This window comes from Gobio gobio (assembly GCF_949357685.1).
Source record: "Gobio gobio genome assembly, chromosome: 14".
In the NCBI taxonomy this organism is placed as follows: domain Eukaryota; kingdom Metazoa; phylum Chordata; class Actinopteri; order Cypriniformes; family Gobionidae; genus Gobio; species Gobio gobio.
The window spans coordinates 35,065,346-35,082,730 of NC_137107.1; the positions used below are offsets into that span (position 1 = coordinate 35,065,346).

At 38.8% G+C, this 17,385-nt stretch overlaps 2 protein-coding genes across 8 annotated transcripts in view; both read left to right on the forward strand.

Moving 5' to 3' along the window:
- The window catches only part of ehmt1b (euchromatic histone-lysine N-methyltransferase 1b), a 47,896-nt gene extending 38,427 nt beyond the window's left edge, over positions 1-9,469 (forward strand). For all 7 annotated transcript variants that reach the window (XM_079835423.1, XM_079835424.1, XM_079835426.1 and 4 more), the window contains exons 20-27: positions 594-761; positions 866-1,010; positions 1,189-1,266; positions 3,783-3,898; positions 4,769-4,855; positions 5,046-5,124; positions 7,123-7,298; positions 7,417-9,469. In XM_079835423.1, the coding sequence (XP_079691549.1) occupies positions 594-761; positions 866-1,010; positions 1,189-1,266; positions 3,783-3,898; positions 4,769-4,855; positions 5,046-5,124; positions 7,123-7,298; positions 7,417-7,600 (1,033 nt within the window). In that variant the 3' untranslated portion in view covers positions 7,601-9,469. The remainder of the gene's footprint in view (positions 1-593; positions 762-865; positions 1,011-1,188; positions 1,267-3,782; positions 3,899-4,768; positions 4,856-5,045; positions 5,125-7,122; positions 7,299-7,416) is intronic.
- Positions 9,470-10,197: 728 nt separating this feature from the next.
- cacna1bb (calcium channel, voltage-dependent, N type, alpha 1B subunit, b) overlaps positions 10,198-17,385 on the forward strand; it is a gene marked incomplete at its 3' end in the record, with an annotated part of 202,456 nt that continues 195,268 nt past the window's right edge. The window contains exons 1-3 of the mRNA XM_079835329.1: positions 10,198-10,231; positions 10,742-11,042; positions 14,761-15,015. Coding sequence (XP_079691455.1) covers positions 10,774-11,042; positions 14,761-15,015 — 524 coding nt within the window. The 5' untranslated portion in view covers positions 10,198-10,231; positions 10,742-10,773. The remainder of the gene's footprint in view (positions 10,232-10,741; positions 11,043-14,760; positions 15,016-17,385) is intronic.

The following is a 17,385-nucleotide window of genomic DNA, read 5'->3' on the forward strand; positions in this document are numbered from 1 at the left end:
CCAGTAATAAAATAATTTAAGGATACACAGAGTACTTACCAACACGATCATCGTTTCTGAGAGAAATAGTGAAGGTGAATGCATATACGAACAAGTTCTCCGTTTAGGATAAGAGCAAATTCAACCCAAGAGCCTTCGATGACGTGGATGATTACGTTACTGTTGATCATCTGTCCATCATCGTCTAAAGCCCGCCCTGATGATTTCATTGGTCCGAACAGTTTCTGTTCGGGCATAATTCCTCCTCTATGGAGCGAGTCCAGACCGAATTGCCCGAGCAAAAAAATGTGTGGGCGGGGCTAAATTCGGCTGGCATCCAGGCTACTTCAATTCCACCTCTGAATCAAAACAAATGAATACCCACAATGAAAATTTTTGTTTTGTCTAACACATTCTTTTTTGTTCTTTTCTTATAACGTAATAGTAGTAATAATGTATTAAAATGTATTATTTTTATGTTGTAGATGTAATAACATTTTATTGTATTACTATTTATTACTTATAATAATAAATAAAAATAAATCAATTCACACTAAATATTTTTTAATTGTTTTCTTAACCTTTTAAGTTTGCCTCTTTTGTGCCTCCTGTAGCTTGTTTCTGTCACGGGGTGCTGTTGTAAGCCTTAAGAACAAAGAGGGAGAGACACCCATGGAGTGCTGCAGCCAAAGCTCGAAGGTTTGGAACGCACTTCAAGCCAGCAAAAAGCAAAGAGAAGCTAACAGCAAACTGGCTGCCCCAGCAGAGAAGCTTCTCAACAGGTAGATCTCAACTCACTATCCTCCTGTTTACAGTATTGACATGTTTATCTGTACCAGAATGATAACCTAAACTAGCCTATCAATGACATTGTAATTGCGTTTAGGGACATCGCCAGAGGCTACGAGAAAGTCCCCGTCCCGTGCGTGAACGCAGTGGACAGCGAACCCTGTCCTGACAACTACAAATATGTCCCTGATAGCTGTGTGACGTCTCCAATGAACATTGACAAAAATATCACTCACTTGCAGGTAAACCAGTTGATCTAGTCTAATTTCTAATCTCTACAGTATTCATTGATATAAGCATGACAGTTAATCATCTTTGCAATGTAGCTGACAAATGATTTTGCTGTTTAGATAAGACAGAGCGCTGAATGAGTAATATACCATTGTACGAAGAAAAAAAAAATGTTTTTTCACTTTACAGTACTGTGTCTGTAAAGACAATTGCTCCTCAGCTGGATGCATGTGTGGCCAACTCAGCCTGCGCTGCTGGTATGATAAAGTAAGTCGATTTCTAAGTACTCCGTCCATCAAGCCTAAAAACTGAGCTGTTTGTTATTTTGATCTTATATCTGGGTATTATGAAGCACATCTACATGAATTACAAGCTAAACTTCTGTTAAAAGGGGGGGTGAAACACTCAGTTTCAGTCAATCTCATGTCAATCTTGAGTACCTATAGAGTAGAATTGCATCCTTCATATCTCCGAAAAGTCTTTAGTTTTGTTATATTTATAAAAGAAAGAAACGCTGTACCCAGTCTTTCCGGGAAAAAAAACGAGTGGATGGAGGCGTATCGTGTGGGCGGAGCTTAAGAGTCACGAGCGCGTGCAGCGATTGCGTTGAGAGCGTCTGAAAGCTCTGACATCCTTAAACGTGGAAAAAAACGTTATCCTAAATAAACCATGGAGATCAATCAGATTTAGCCATACATACATGATCCAGAATCAGATCTAGAGGCTGAAATTGAACAGGAGAAGCAGCAACGACGACTACAGCAGGACGTCTCAATGGTATGTACTGAAACTGTAACTTATATACTTGTCGTGCGCGTTTACTCATGGTTTATGAGGATATAATTTGGTTTATGGGCTGTTATATGTGATTTAATGTTAGCAGTAGCAAGCACAACGGTTTTGCACGTCAGACTAGTGCGTGTTTACATAGAAAAACAATGGAATAGTAGCACATTTGAATGAACGAGTCGATAGCTAACAACACAAAGACATTTGAAGCAGTTTTACTCACCGCATGCTTCCAACACATGACCGTAAACCTTAATCGCTGGGACTGCTGCATCTTTTAGCATTAGACGAGCTACAAATCCGGCGTCGAACTGGGCCTTGCTTATAAAACCATCGTCGCCGAAATGCAGGGAACAAACAAAACACAACTCCATCCACTGTCCCATTAACGCTGGGTTCTTTGGGAAGCTGTACAGGGTTGTCTTGCCCTGACAACCAAAAACACACTTCTTTGGTGACATTGTTGATGTCGTGAAGTCCTGTGACTGCAGCGCAGCCAAGCAAAGCGATTTTGATGGGCGTACTGCTTTTGCTCTCTCACTCTGGTCTACGGGTGCGCGCACGCCCTTCCAGGAGAAGTGCCTTTAGGACCCGTATAAGGAAATTCCGCCCCATTTGACGTCACGTAGGCCCATACTCGGAAAAAAAAACTTTCCGAAACTTGTGAGAAACCGGAAGGAGTATTTTTGGCACAGAAATACTCTATCAAACGTCCAACTTAATTTTTGAATCTTTGTCCATGTTTAGCATGGGAATCCAATGCTACGTCCCAATTCGCCTACTTATACTACGACCTAAAAGTATTTTCTCTTTTTGTGAAGAAAAAGTACATCCTTTTGAGTGTGTAGCAGAAGAATATGCAAGCTTTGGGACATACTACTTCTTCATCTTTAACGGACTCTGTCGCTTAGTTACGTGCATCCCGTCACTGTTTAAACTGCCCTGTCAATCATCGTCACAGTTCAAATCCTCCACATTCAATTTAATTTCCTACCGTATCGGATATAAATGTAGTAGCACGTTGATCTGCCATTCGTGGATTTAATGCAGAGACTCCCCTCATGTGTTTGCAGTTTAAATATAATGATGCATTACAAAAGTTCTCAATGCTGCTGCAGGTGAAACATAATGTGGATAATATTGAATAAATATCTTTTCGTCAGGTTAAATACTGATAATTGATCACTCAAACCACTTTATCTAACCCTCTCTACTTAACCGTCGGACTCGCATAACCGTCATGTTTGTAGTTTTTTAACACTTTGTATCTGTGTTTGTAGTTCTAATCGAATCCTTGTCCATTTCGCAATGGGTTGTGGGCAATATCAGCCGTTGGAATGCGCATCGATCTGCACTTCGAATTCTGACCGGAAATAGTAGACCATCCGGGAATCTTTGGAATAATCTTTTCAACATACTACGATTTGGGACATACTAATTCTTTTTTCGAATACTATTTAGTACGCATAGTATGCGAATTGGGACGCAGCACAAGTCTTTAACAGTGTGAAAAGCTCAGTATGCATGAAACAGCATTTCACCCCCCCCTTTAATGTCACTTGCCTTGGTCAATATCTCCCCCTAGAGGTGGAACTAATTAAGTGCAAGACAGTGTGCGTTGGTCCAGTCACAATTATTAGTGGTGCTAAATCAAACATCAGTTACTAATGCTCATACTTAGACGAAGGAGCTTTTTAATTGTATTTTATTTTTTAAACTACCTTATGTGATAGATATCTTTATTTTAGTGAACATTATCTATGGACAATAATGTCATTGAAGCTCTATCAATTTAGGCCTGTAAGTAACCATGAAGAAACTACCCAGAAAATGACAATGCCCTGAATAGCATCCACAATAACCTAGCATGGTGGTCGCAAGCTTTGTATGGCCAAGCACTACTGACATTTTGTTCAGAAAAATCAAAAAATCAAGTTAAAATTTTGTTGCAATGTGCTTTTTAGTGTGAGAGTTTAAATGCTTTGTGTTATCAGGAGAGTCGTCTGCTCCCCGAGTTCTGCAATGAGGAGCCACCTCTTATATTTGAGTGCAACCATGCCTGCTCTTGCTGGAGAACCTGCAAAAACCGTGTGGTACAGAATGGATTGAGGTACCTCGCATCCACTTACATTCTGGACGATTACCCCCCATCCCCCATTACATTTTTCAACCGCTATCAGGTTAAACAATATTAACACATACATCTGAAAATGTGAAGCCCCCCCAACAAGTATGGAGATTTATGTGAATATATGCAAATATATGAAGATTATCTTTCTTTTTGTCAAAAACAAGATCTGCAGTTGATCAGTTGAGAAAGCAGAAACATTATTAAATATTTTAAATGACTGTGTTAAACACATTTAGCACTTTGTTATCCCTAAAAAATTGTGCCAAAAAAAATATATTTTTCTCGTTCGAAAACCCCTAATCTATAGAACAGGATTACTGATAGCTGATATAATTGGCTATATCTGTCATATGTATAATACAATATGAGATGTACACGTAAATACCTGAAGTTAATTTTATAAAATTTCACTCAGCAATATTTGAAAACAGGAAATGTGCACTCCAAAAACCATACAAAATAATTTAAACATCAGTGAACTATCATTCGATTAATCATCCTGATCAACTAATTAGTATTTACATATACACAGATCAGGCATAACATTATGACCACCTTCCTAATATTGTGTTGGTCCCCCTTTTGCTGCCAAAACTGCCCTGACCCGTCGAGGCATGGACTCCACTAGACCCCTGAAAGTGTGCTGTGTTATCTGGCACCAAGATGTTAGCCACAGATACTTTAAGTCCTGTAAGTTGTGAGGTGGGGCCTCCATGGATCGGACTTGTTTGTTTAGCACATCCCACAGATGCTCGATTGGTCATAATGGTATGCCTGATCGGTGTACTTGTTGTTCGATTTGTAGTATATGATCTGAATTAAGTGGTTTCTTCTTAAATGATTTCTTAGGATAAGACTGCAGTTGTTCAGGACGCAGATGATGGGATGGGGTGTCAAGACATTACAGGATATCCCGCAAGGAACGTTTGTTTGCGAGTGAGTTTCTTAGCTTTTTTTTGTTTCATTATATTTCGAAAGGTCATTGTGGCCTGTGTTATATCTTTTTGTGAATGAGTTGAGGTCAAAGTGTGTGTGTGGCTGTGCAGATGTTTGTTTAGGGGTGTAGTTTGGATATGATTGTGTGTTTAGTGTGTTTGCACCCTAATGTCTCATTTCCTTCTATCAGATACGTGGGTGAAATCATCTCTGATGCCGAAGCAGATGTTAGAGAGAATGACTCCTATCTTTTCAGTCTCGACAGCAAGGTATCATCGTCCTAGGATGACTCCCCTTCAAAATCACATTACTTTTCCTGTCTGCTCTCTTTAATTGTTGATTATCTGCACTCCCTCAAGCAAATTTTGCATAAATCATTTAGCATAAATCATTTTTGTTGGCATAAAATCTGGACTGCTTTGCTGCTTATTATGGGGGCAGTCATGGCCTAATGGTTAGAGAGTCAGACTGGTAACCCAAAGGTCGCGGGTTCTCAATACCGGCGGGAAATGACTGAGGTGCCCTTGAGCAAGGCACCTAACCCCCAATCACTCCCTGGGAGACACAGCAAAAATGGCTGCCCACTAATCCAGGTGTGTGTGTCCACGGTTTGTAGTGTGTGTGTCTTTATCTCACTACTCACTACTCCTAATGTGTGTGCACTAGGGATGCCACAATTCTCAATATAATATTGAACCGTTCGGTACGGCATTCGCGGTTCAATAGGCGCTTGTGAATTTCGGTTTTTTTTTTTTCGGTTTTGCATTTAATGAATTATTCATTACAAATTCTATAATTTGCCTCCATCCCAATATACTGAACAACGCGACATACATTCACATCACACGTTAGTGGTAGAGTTATACTAACGGAACTAACGGATTGTTATTCACAATCACGAAAGTTCATTATTTGCATGCTTTTTAAAGCCTTGCTGGCTCATTCGCGTGCGCGGTTTTAGCATGTGCTTTTCCGAACGCGCACACCTACACGCCTGTCAAACACGTGATTACTGAACTAGGTAGTCGTCTTACTGCGCTAATACTGTCAAATACACACAAGGTTAACATAAACACAGTCGGTTATGTCTAAAGTGAAAGTATAATCGGCGTGTCTGTATATTAGATGGACGGAGGTCTTAAAATGACAGCAGCGCAGCCTAGTGAACACGCTGTCCTTAAAGGGACAGTTCACCTCTAAAATTGTCATTATTTACTCTAATATTTGTTCCAAACCATTATTCATTCTCATTGATAGAATTTTCATTTCTGATTGAACTATCCCTTTAATGTTAATACAACAACAAAAGACAAAGAGAAAATCACTCACTGCTCTTGACTGAAAAACTTTAATACAGTAGCTTTAATAAGAATCAATGTATATTTTATAGTGAAGTCTAAGTAGTGTTTTATTTTTACATTTATTCATTCAATTTGATACTTAAATGCTGCAGTACAGCTCTGAGATGGCAGTGTAAATCTTTATATATATTTACTTTATATTATACAATACACTAGGAATGTGTACAAGTTTTTTTTTAAAGTAAAGTTTTAAGTTTAAGTAAGGTTTTTCAATTCTTTTAAGTAAAATTGAAAAGTATTGCAATAAAAGTCTTTTTTCTCCTTAACCTCTTGCTGTTCCTGTCGCCTAAAAATTGAATAGCAAAAAAACTGATGTGACAATCCATCAGAACCGAACCGAATCGAACCGAAAACCGTGGTTAAAAACCGTGGTATGTATTGAACCGTCGACTAACTGTATTGTTGCATCCCTACTGTGCACTGACTTGGATGGGATAAATGAAGAGGACAAATTCTGAGTATGGGTTACCATATTTGGCCTTCGCGTGTCACTTTTACTTTCACTTATTCAGGCCAAGAACCATCCACTTAGAGAGGAGGAATCTAACCAGCAACCACAATTTTTTTTTACTAGAATAGTAAACATAATTGCGACTTTTTATCCCACAATTCTGTTCTGTTTATATCACGCAATTCTGACTTTTCTCAGAATTTTGAGATATAAACTCGCAATTGTGAGTTAAAAAATCTTTTATAGAAGTTTATATCACACAATTTGTTTTATTCAGTGGACAGAAACAAGCTTCCATAGATAAGAGACATTCAAACATTTATTCTTTAAAAACTTCAAAAAGAAAACCCATCTTTATTGAGCCCTGCTGAATAAATCTCATATCCCATTCTCTTTACTCTGACCTCACTCTGCAAGCATCTTTTCAATTAGTTTTTTCATCACTGCTGTTGCAGGTGGGTGATATGTACTGCGTTGACGCGCGTTTCTACGGCAACATCAGCCGCTTCATAAACCATCACTGTGAGCCGAATCTGTTCCCCTGTCGGGTGTTCACCTCTCACCAGGACCTCAGATTTCCTCACATCGCGTTCTTCGCCTGCAAGAACATCAGTGCCGGAGACGAACTTGGGTCTGATTCACATCTTTATCCATTTACTTAATAGTGAATTTAGTTTGACTGGATAGGTTAGTTTCCCATCATAAGAGAATCTATGTTTATTCGTTTTTGATTTCTCTCCCCTCCTCAGGTTTGATTACGGCGATCACTTCTGGGACGTAAAGGGGAAGCTGTTCAGCTGCCAGTGTGGCTCATCCAAGTGTAAGCACTCGGCAGCCGTCATCGCCCAGACACAGGCAGACAGCACGCCGGGAGACCAGCAGCCCAGCGCCCTGCCCGATACCAGCTCGTCCACCCCATCCAGCCCCAGCTAAGCCCTCCAACAACCAAGTTTCTATCATAGAACATCCGGTTATCCACCTTCTACCAGCCTGTCATCTCCCATCACCAGCACGGGCAAACCTCTGCCATCTCTAATCAGCTCCGGGTACTGACCCAGTGCTACACCCACAGTGCCACGTTTAGCTCTGGTGGTCTGACAGCCTGATTGGTCGACACGGTTTAGGGGTTAAAGTCTTGAAGGTGAGAGGTGCACAGTTGGACTGGTGTTTCAGGTGTTTAGTACGCACATTTTGTATGGGTTTTTTTTTATTGCCAGCCCGACCCTTTGGACCACGATACATCCCGTTCGGCATTGTAAAAAAAGTGGATTTTTTGTTTTGTTTTTTCTCTTGAGAATGAGGCTGTTTGAGCCATTTAATGGACTGTGCGACACATTACCGTTGAATACTACCTTATTCTCGTCGCACAATTCAGACGTCACAGTGCGTTCTCCTGCCCGACTCGAACTTCTGCGTCATTCTCGTACACACATCTTCTTTTATGAACTTTATTTACTTTAGCAGTCCCGGTGAACTCAAGGAAAACGGATCGATTCCCAAATCGCAAATGAATTTCAACAGATCATTTAACACTTTATGCATTTGTTTGTTTTACATTTCTTTTCTTTTTTTAGTTGTTGTACATTCACAGAATATGCAGATGATTATGTAATGACATTCAAAGACCAACCTTGTGACCCCCCCCCCCCCCCCCCAATACATTATTTTCCATGTCTATCAGTGGACTGTATTAACTTGAGATGAGCTATAGGCTAGCAGTCATTGGACATTAGCGTCCATCGTGCATGTCCTCCTCTGATTGGTTCAGAGACTCAGGATGCCATGTCAGTGCTACCAAAATCACGAAAAGGCTTCTAAACTGGACATTTTTTGGCCTATTTTTCCCGGTAAAAGCCCAGTTCTTGAGCAAAAATGCGTTTTAATGGCGAATCGCCACTGGAAGTGCAAAACAATCCTGGACGAGGCTTAATCTGTGTCTAGAAACAAGCCCTATGGGTTATATCCTGCATGTTACAGGCCTGGATAGACACAGCTGTTGTTAAATGCATATTACATGCACCCCCATCAATGCAAATGAAAAGTGTAAAATATTTTGAACATTTGTGTACGTACTTTCGGTCACAATGACGGAACCTATTAGCATGCTTTTGAGACACGTGCTTTAGGAATAGGACTGGAACGTTTCGCTCTGGTGGAATTAAACGCGGTCAGGTGTAGGAAAGCGCAAATGGTGCTGAAAAAGGTTTTTGTTATGTTTATTTTTTTATTACTCACTAAGTGAATACAAGTTGTAAATTACGATGAAGAAGCAAGTGTTTCATTTTTTTTTTCTTTTCTTTTTCATTTGTATTTTTAAATTGACCTCTGTTTTTTTCTAACTGTAGTTTGACATATTTAGCCTGTATCAATTTTGTTCCATAAGTTCATGTTGATGGTGAAACTATTAGTCTTTTTAAATGTTGATAGTGTAGTCATGTCCTTCGTGCAAATCAAGACATACAGATACAAAACACTGCAAAATGAGGGGGGGGGGGGGGATAACTGTAACATATTTCTGGACATTGAAACATGATGCACAATCTTACTGGTTGTGTTTTTCTTTTTTCAATAAATTTACTACTAATAAAATATAAACATCTCTGTCACTCCTATGCAAAAATAACATGAAGTGTGATGATGAATTCTAGTTTTGTGAATCCATGGGCGTCGGAACCATTTTGTGTGGGTGGGACAAAACCCACCCACTTTTTATGATCAATGATATTGGACCCACTCACTTTTATTGTCTCTAATTCAGGACATGTCTGTTTACCTACCCCTAACCGATAAACACTTGTTATTAAACACATGTTAGATGCTTTATTTCCAATTTTCTAATATTTTCTTCATTTTTATTGAAATTAAATGCCTTTCCGATCTGAAATGTGATGGCAAAATGGAGTAGAGTGTGGATTGGAAACCGAGGTTCAATTTGCGTCAAATCTTTATGCCATGCGTTTTACCCCTACACTATACCAACCATACGTATAGCAAACAATGGCATCATCTCCAGTACATTTCTTCTGAGAGAGGACCCACCCACATATTTATTTTGCTTCTGATGCCCATGTGTGAATCTGAAACACAACACTTTTATGAGGAAGTAGATAATTCATGTTTTTATCTTCGGAGTTGTACTTTAAAAGCCACAAATCATGAGACCAAAGGAGTTTTGCGATGCAAAGCAGGAAGCCTTTTGATTGTTTATCAAGTTTAGTTTTATAAACAGTTTGAATATTCTCTTCCTGATTACTTAGATTCTGGTTGTAATTGAGCCAATGAAATGTAAGCTGGTGATTGAGGCCCTCTGACTTGCGATAAAGGCTTTTAACTAATGGGACAGGAAACCGCCTTTCCGCATTCCACAGCTGCAAACTATGTCTTACTATTACAATGGTCAGTATAATTATGAGGATCACGCTTTGTGGATACACTACGGTTGAGAAATTGGATCGTGTTGGATTTAATTCTTATAGCTGCACAAGGTTAACATACTCATGACTATGAAGAGGTTAGCGCGACGTAACTCTGACTGGGAGGAGAGAAAATCTACCGTAATCTATGGTAGGATATTCACTGGGTTGTTTTACAAGGTTGCTGTGTCATTAACTGGGTTGTGGGTTATTATTAATCTGTATTACAGTGAGCTCTTTGCTTATTTTAATGATGAATGATGCTGTAAATAACTCGCTTTAGTTGCATTTCGGTTTAGTGACTGACATTGAATGAGCTGAGACGGAATATCTTGTGGGTGATTCTCACTAAAACATGCCTAGCTTACGTAAAATTTAATACTTCAAGTACAAACTACAATTAAAACAATATATCACTTATTTTGTATTACAGTAATGAGTATTTTTGCTTCGCAGTAGTATTGGGGAAATGTCTGTAATTGTCGTTAAAATTGTCGCAATGCATAAATTCTTATTGGCCTTAAACGGTAATTGTCCTGAAAATCACAGGAAGCTCTTTATAATTGGCAGTATACCAAACATGCACTTGTCTCACTCCTTAAATCTGCACAATTTATCAGTCGGTCTGTTTGTCGTCTCTCATCCTATTTCAAAAATAAAGCTGCCCGACTGGCCACGCTTGGAACATGGCGGATGTTAACTCTGGGAGCAGAGTTCAGTTCCTGGGCTCAGACTCCTGAGCCAACTGACAGGCTGAGGAACAGAAGAGCAGCTTTCGCAGAACTATCCAGCACAGATAGTCTGTATGTGGAGAGCCAAACTGCAGAAGATGACCAGAACACTGCAAAACCTAGCAAATATGACACAATTGTGGAGCTGGAGAGGCCCGGTGACCTGAGGAACACAGATCTCATCAGCGCCCATGAAATGTGTCAAGAGCTGGTAACACCATGGGAGGAGAGGTGAGCAGCAGGGGATAAAAGTTGTTTGTAATGTAACCCAGACTTAAAGGGCATATTGCAGATTAAATTTTTTTTCTAAATGAATATATAACCTTGTATGAAAATACCATATAAGAAGTTAATGCAGGATTTAGAATGTTTTAAAAAGGTATAAGCCAAATTTAGTCGATAAAGTGGCCGTTTCGTTGACTGTCTAAAAACTGCTTCTTCTTTTTCAACATATACGTCCCGAATTGTTGAAATTGACCGCACTCCCTCCTGTTATGTCACTTCCATTTTTGGCATTTTTAGATGAAGTGGAAGTGTAATTTTCTCACAAAAACGACTCCAGAAAAACCCGTAGTAGCGTATTTATAAGTAGGTATATTTTAAAGAAAATCTAGTTCCTACATTATTTTTCTACACACCGACTCACCTGCAATATGTCCTTTAATATTATTAGTTTCTTTATCATGGTCTGCTGTAAGTTTAAAGTGCAATGATGTTAAAGATCAATACTGAGAATTTAACTAAGCTGAATTTTCACTGAAAGTGATGATTTATCAGTTGTAATTCATTATACTAGCCACTAGGGGGCCCAAAAGTTAAACAGAAAAAGATGTACAGTAGCCTCAAAAACACTTGTGCATACTTAAAATGTATGAATGTCATTGCATCTAACCTAATGCAATTAGAAATATATATATATATATATATATATATATATATATATATATATATATATATATATATATATATATATATATATATATATATATATATATATATATATATATATATATATATGTCATTAACAAATAAAGCTTCAAAAAATGTTTTTAAAAAATCTTTTCAAAACTGATGCAATGCATATTTGAGTCATGAACGTTTCACTTGTTAAATAACATTTCAAAGTGTTTAAATGCATTTTTTGACTGCTTCCATGTCAGGTGGTACAACCAAATATTTGTACGTATACTGTAGTTGTACCACCTGACATGGAAAGTGTACCAACCTACCCATATACTTAAAATCTGCAAACATTTTCCTAGTTAAGGTTCTGGAAGCACCCCAGCACTGTACATTTTGTATGTCTCCCTCATCTAACACTCCTTGTGTGTGTGTGTGTGTGTGTGTGTGTGTGTGTGTGTGTGTGTGTGTGTGTGTGTGTGTGTGTGTGTGTGTGTGTGTGTGTGTGTGTGTGTGTGTGTGTGTGTGTGTGTGTGTGTGTGTGTGTGTGTGTGTGTGTGTGTGTGTGTGTGTGTGTGTGTGTGTGTGTGTGTGTGTGTCAAATAAGGGAGACAAAATGTGCAGTGCTGGGTGCTCCAGGGCAGGTTTGAAAAACCTTGCTCAGTCTAGATGATGGATGGGTCATGTTTACTGTTATTACCTTGTCAATTCATAATAAAAGATAAATTATTTAAATGTACTAAAAATGAATTCAAACTAAATAGATTTTCTAGAACGAAGTGATAAATGTCATGAATTTATCAAATTATTTTAAAAGAAAATAATGCACTTGGGAAAAAAAAAGGAATGTCATGTCATTGACCAAAATCGTACTTTCATATATATATATATATATATATAAATAAATAACTATTTATTGTTATTTTTATATATCTGTTTGTTAGTTACTTAGTAGATTAGTTTATTTTATCTGTGTGTGTGTTTACTTGTTTAACCTACTTTGTGAGGGCCAAATGTCCACACAAGGATAGTAGAACCTGAGATCACCTACACTGTGGGGACCACCCAGCAGTCCCCATGAGGGAAATGGATGAATAAACGTACTAAATTATGCTTATTTGAAAATGTAAACATGCAAAAAGGTTTCTGTGACGGGTAGGTTTAGGGTTAGGGGATAAAAAATACAGTGTGTACAGTATAAAAACAATTGTTTATGGAGAGTCCCCATCCCGAAACCAAATGTACGTGTGTGTCCTGTTAAACCCTACGTTAGTAAGATGGCAGTATCTGAAATCCTTGTCCTTATGGGGCCATTTTTTGTCATCATGAGGAAAATTGCTTATATATCATACTAATGTTTTTTGTTTTTTAAACATGAACATTTTCTGTGATAGGGAGGGTTAGGGCATAGAACGTACAGTTTGAAGAGTATAGAAATCATGTCTATGGATAGTCCCCATAAAACATGAAAACCTGTGTGTGTGTGTGTGTGTTGAATCCTTTCCACTGTTATGCTTAGGGTGTTCTATGAAGCTCTGGTATCCAGAGATTAGCTGAACAGCCTGGAGTCTCTTGTGAGATTTTGTGCCTCTGGGTCTGGACTGGCTGCATGCACACAGAAAATCCTTCACACTTACTGACCGTAATGCCCTGAGATTCACATCTGGACATGCTGGTTACTTTTCTAAGAATCTTCCTCCTTCGGAGAGGTGGAGATGCCCTGGGTGGAGTGAATGTGAGACATATTTTGCCTTGACTGAAATATAGGGACCAGATAATCGAATGTAATTCTAACAGTGATGTTTTAATTAAGATTTTAAAAATAATTGTAATAAGGTTTATGTGAGTGATCGGGTATAGAAAATATAATTGGCTAAAATCAACAAATAAATAGTCCTGTTCAAAACAGTGCAGTTGTGAAAACACTTCTATTTTGCATTGTTTTAATTTAATATATAAAAAATAAAAATGCAATATATAATGTGCATACAATGACTTGGTACAACATGATTTAAATGTTATCCATATGTTAACTTCACTACGTGTTTGACACAAATGTGCTTATTTGATAGTGGCAGAATCTTAGCCTAAATTTGTTCAGTCATCAAATTTGTCCAAATGGATTACGTCACAATAATCCCCAAAATGTATGTTACCAAAAAACATTATACATTAAAATGACCAAACAAAGGCACACACATGACAATGTACTGACTGACAACAATAGGCAAGCCACATTTCGCTTTTGTGTAATCGTACCATTGATTTTGGCTATCAGTGTATATAAATATAGGCTATAAAATGAAAATTCAAAATGTAGTCATTTATCAAGAATGAAGTACTCTGCTCGACGCTTTTACTTAATTCTCGGTCTAAGCAAACAAAAAGACATTGATAGTTATAAATATTATTCATTGATGATCAATTAAAACACCCTCCCCCTCACGCGCTCTCCAGCAGGTGGTCCTGCCTATAGGGCAGTTTGCGTCACGTGTGAGAGTCTCGCGCACCAGCTTCCACTCACTTGGCACCATTCGTGCCGTACGCGTTTCCAAGTGGAATTGTTGTGTGGAAGCGGAAAGCAATTCATTGCCAAAGAGAAAAAAAACAGTCGTAGACGTGTGCGCGTTCTAATGGAATATCTCTCTTCGCGCTTTTGATTCCAACTGTTGTTGTTTTCCCCCCCTCTCGTTTAGCATGACGCGTAAGTGATGGTGCACATTTTGGTTTCGTGACCTGTCAGCTGGATCAGGTTGTGTTGGATGGATGTGGCACGAATTGGATGGTTACACATTTTCTATTGTTTGAAATGCCCTCAACTGGAATGACATTTCTGTGACAAGTTTCCATTTTTTGCAATTGTCCAAGCAATGGAGTGAGGCGAGGGCGCACGAGGAGCTTGTCAAAAGGGACTTATATATTTTTATTTCACTTCACATAGACTGATGGGGACTCTAAGTGGTAACAGATGTCTGTACTGTAATGTGCACTCTCCATCTTTTGTTTAATGCCAGTTTGGATTTTACCTGTTGGATATCTGCATGTCTAGGATGGCTCGCTTTGGAGACGATCTGCCCACCCGCTATGGAGGTCCAGCGGGCGCCGGGAGAGGGGGAGCCCGGGCGGGAGGTCCCTCGGGCGGTCAAAGAATGTACAAACAGTCGATGGCTCAGAGAGCCAGGACAATGGCTTTATATAATCCTAAACAAACCAAACAGAACTGTTTCACTGTCAACCGCTCTTTGTTCATCTTCAGTGAGGACAATGTCATCAGGAAATACGCCAAAAGAATAACCGAATGGCCATATCCTTATTGTTCAACATTTATGGATATTTGTATACATCTCCACTTATACATTTCAGTCCGGTTATTATTTAGAAGCGTATAAATACACGCTTTTGGATCTGGCAATGTCAAAATAACTGTTGCGTGCTGAATGTTGATTGGCACCCTTTGTCTTCACGTGTTCACGCACTTTTAGCAGCTGGTGGTCGTGTCAGGGTGTTGGCTGATCAGCCTCTTTTATTTTCTAATTCAAGCGAAGGCAAGTAAAGCAGTCACTCATGTGGTTAGGCAGCGCTCGATATGGCTTTTCATACTGCTCTTAGCCCTGGGCTAAGGGTTTATTTTTAACCCTGGTTAAATGCTAGTTTTACTCTGGCATCAAGCTACGTTTCCAAAGCGGGTTGGCACCGCCAAATGTATGTTTACAGCGTGTGTGAGGAAACAAGCGGCGCTTGAACGTTACTGCGAATTGATTAGCAACAGACAACCAATCATGAATCGACTCAGCGCTTCTTCATTGAATATTCATAACATCAGTATACGCCCAGAAACTTTCAAGCGCTGTTTAGTTTCATATGGGAATCGGTTAAAATGTCGAACAATGAAGAGGCAATTGCTTTGCTATGTGTTTCAAAGCGGTTGTACATTTACACAGACTGACACGCATTCATTTAAACCGGTCGCGTGTCGCATTCTTCCAATGAAATGTCGGGATAACCCGGGATAAAGCATGAACAGGTTAAAACATGGAACAAAATAGCACCGGACTACGTTTACCAAAGAGAGGGCTGCTATGATGTAATACATAATACATTATACATATTTTGCTTATTTGTGTATAATGTTGTGGATATTTCGAAATAATAATAATAATAATAGTGGTAGTAGCAGTAGCAGTAGTTCCGCCAAGTAATATGGTTAATTAGCATAACGGTAAGCTGTTAAAGGGATAGTTCAACCCACAATGAAAATTCTGTCATCATTTACTCACCCTCAAGTTGTTCGAAACCTGTATGAATTATTTCTTCTGCTAAACCCAAAATAAGATATTTTGAAGAATAATGGTTAACCAAACAGTTGATGGACTCCATTGCCTTCCATAGTAGGGGAAACAATACTATGGAAGTCAATGGTGCCCATCAACTGTTTGGTTTCCGACATTCTTCAAAATATCTTAATTCATACAGGTTGACAATTTTAATTTTGTGGTGAACTATCCCTCTAACGTTTGCCAGGCGACGTAGCTCGTACAGAATAAATTGGTGTATATATATATATATATATATATATATCATTGTTTTACAACGGTTCGTTCAGTCAAAGGTTAGAGTCATTTACATTTTAAAAATCATAACTCGAAATGTTTTTTCTAGAAGAAACATATGAACCCAAGTTATTTTTAATTGGATGGCACAGTGGTTCTGAAGAGCCCGAGCGCTCTCCAGGGTCCTGAAATCTCAACACTGATTTTCCAGTCACCAGCATTTACTAGAATTTTAAAGCACCAGATCAAAAATCAGATATCAGATATCTGTCTTTATTTTTGATGCATCCAATTGGTTGTGCAGTCGATTTAGGATGCATATTTATGGATTAAAACTCAGGAATCCAGGCACCTCAAGCATTAGATTTCTATAGCATGTAGAGATCCCTCAAGGGGGTGACAAGAATGTGATTGAAGTGGGCATTGGACCTTTCCTTTCCGTTTCTTGCCTGCATGAATAGCAATTCCATAAAGACTATAGCCGTAGGGAACAGGCATGGAAAATGAATTGGAAAAATGGATCCTGTCCTAAGAATGGAATATAATGGCCGACCACCCATAAAGATGTTAGCAGCCTTTCAGTATTTCCTTTAAAAAGGATGAAAAAGATTTTAATAATGACAAGATTGGGGGGCTTACACAAACATTTTATAGACGCGGTTTGCACAAATGGCTGTGCTGAGAGCGAAACCATCATGCCAACCTAATGGGTAATCATGATCTCTGCACTGTAATGTTTCAGTGTTGAAAGCATGTCTCATTTTTTTATGTCCAGACCTCTGAATGTCACTTCCAGCATGGAGTGAGGTGGTGTAAACGCATTCATCATTACTGCTAGTGGGTTTGAACATGGTCGCCTATGCCAAGGACACAAAGGCATGTTGGATGTCAATTGTTTGATCGAGATTAGAGGTTTGTCATTTGGGCTCTGTTTGGCTTTCTCTATCCTCGTCTCCTAATGATTTAGTGATTGAGTGTTTAAATGGCACAATCCCTTTGTCCTTTGTGTGTTATGTGGGGGACATTCACAAGTAGTTACCCTTAAGGAATGCTCTTAAAGGGATAGTTCACCCCAAACATTCTGTCATCATTCACTCATCCTCATGTCATTCCAAATACACATT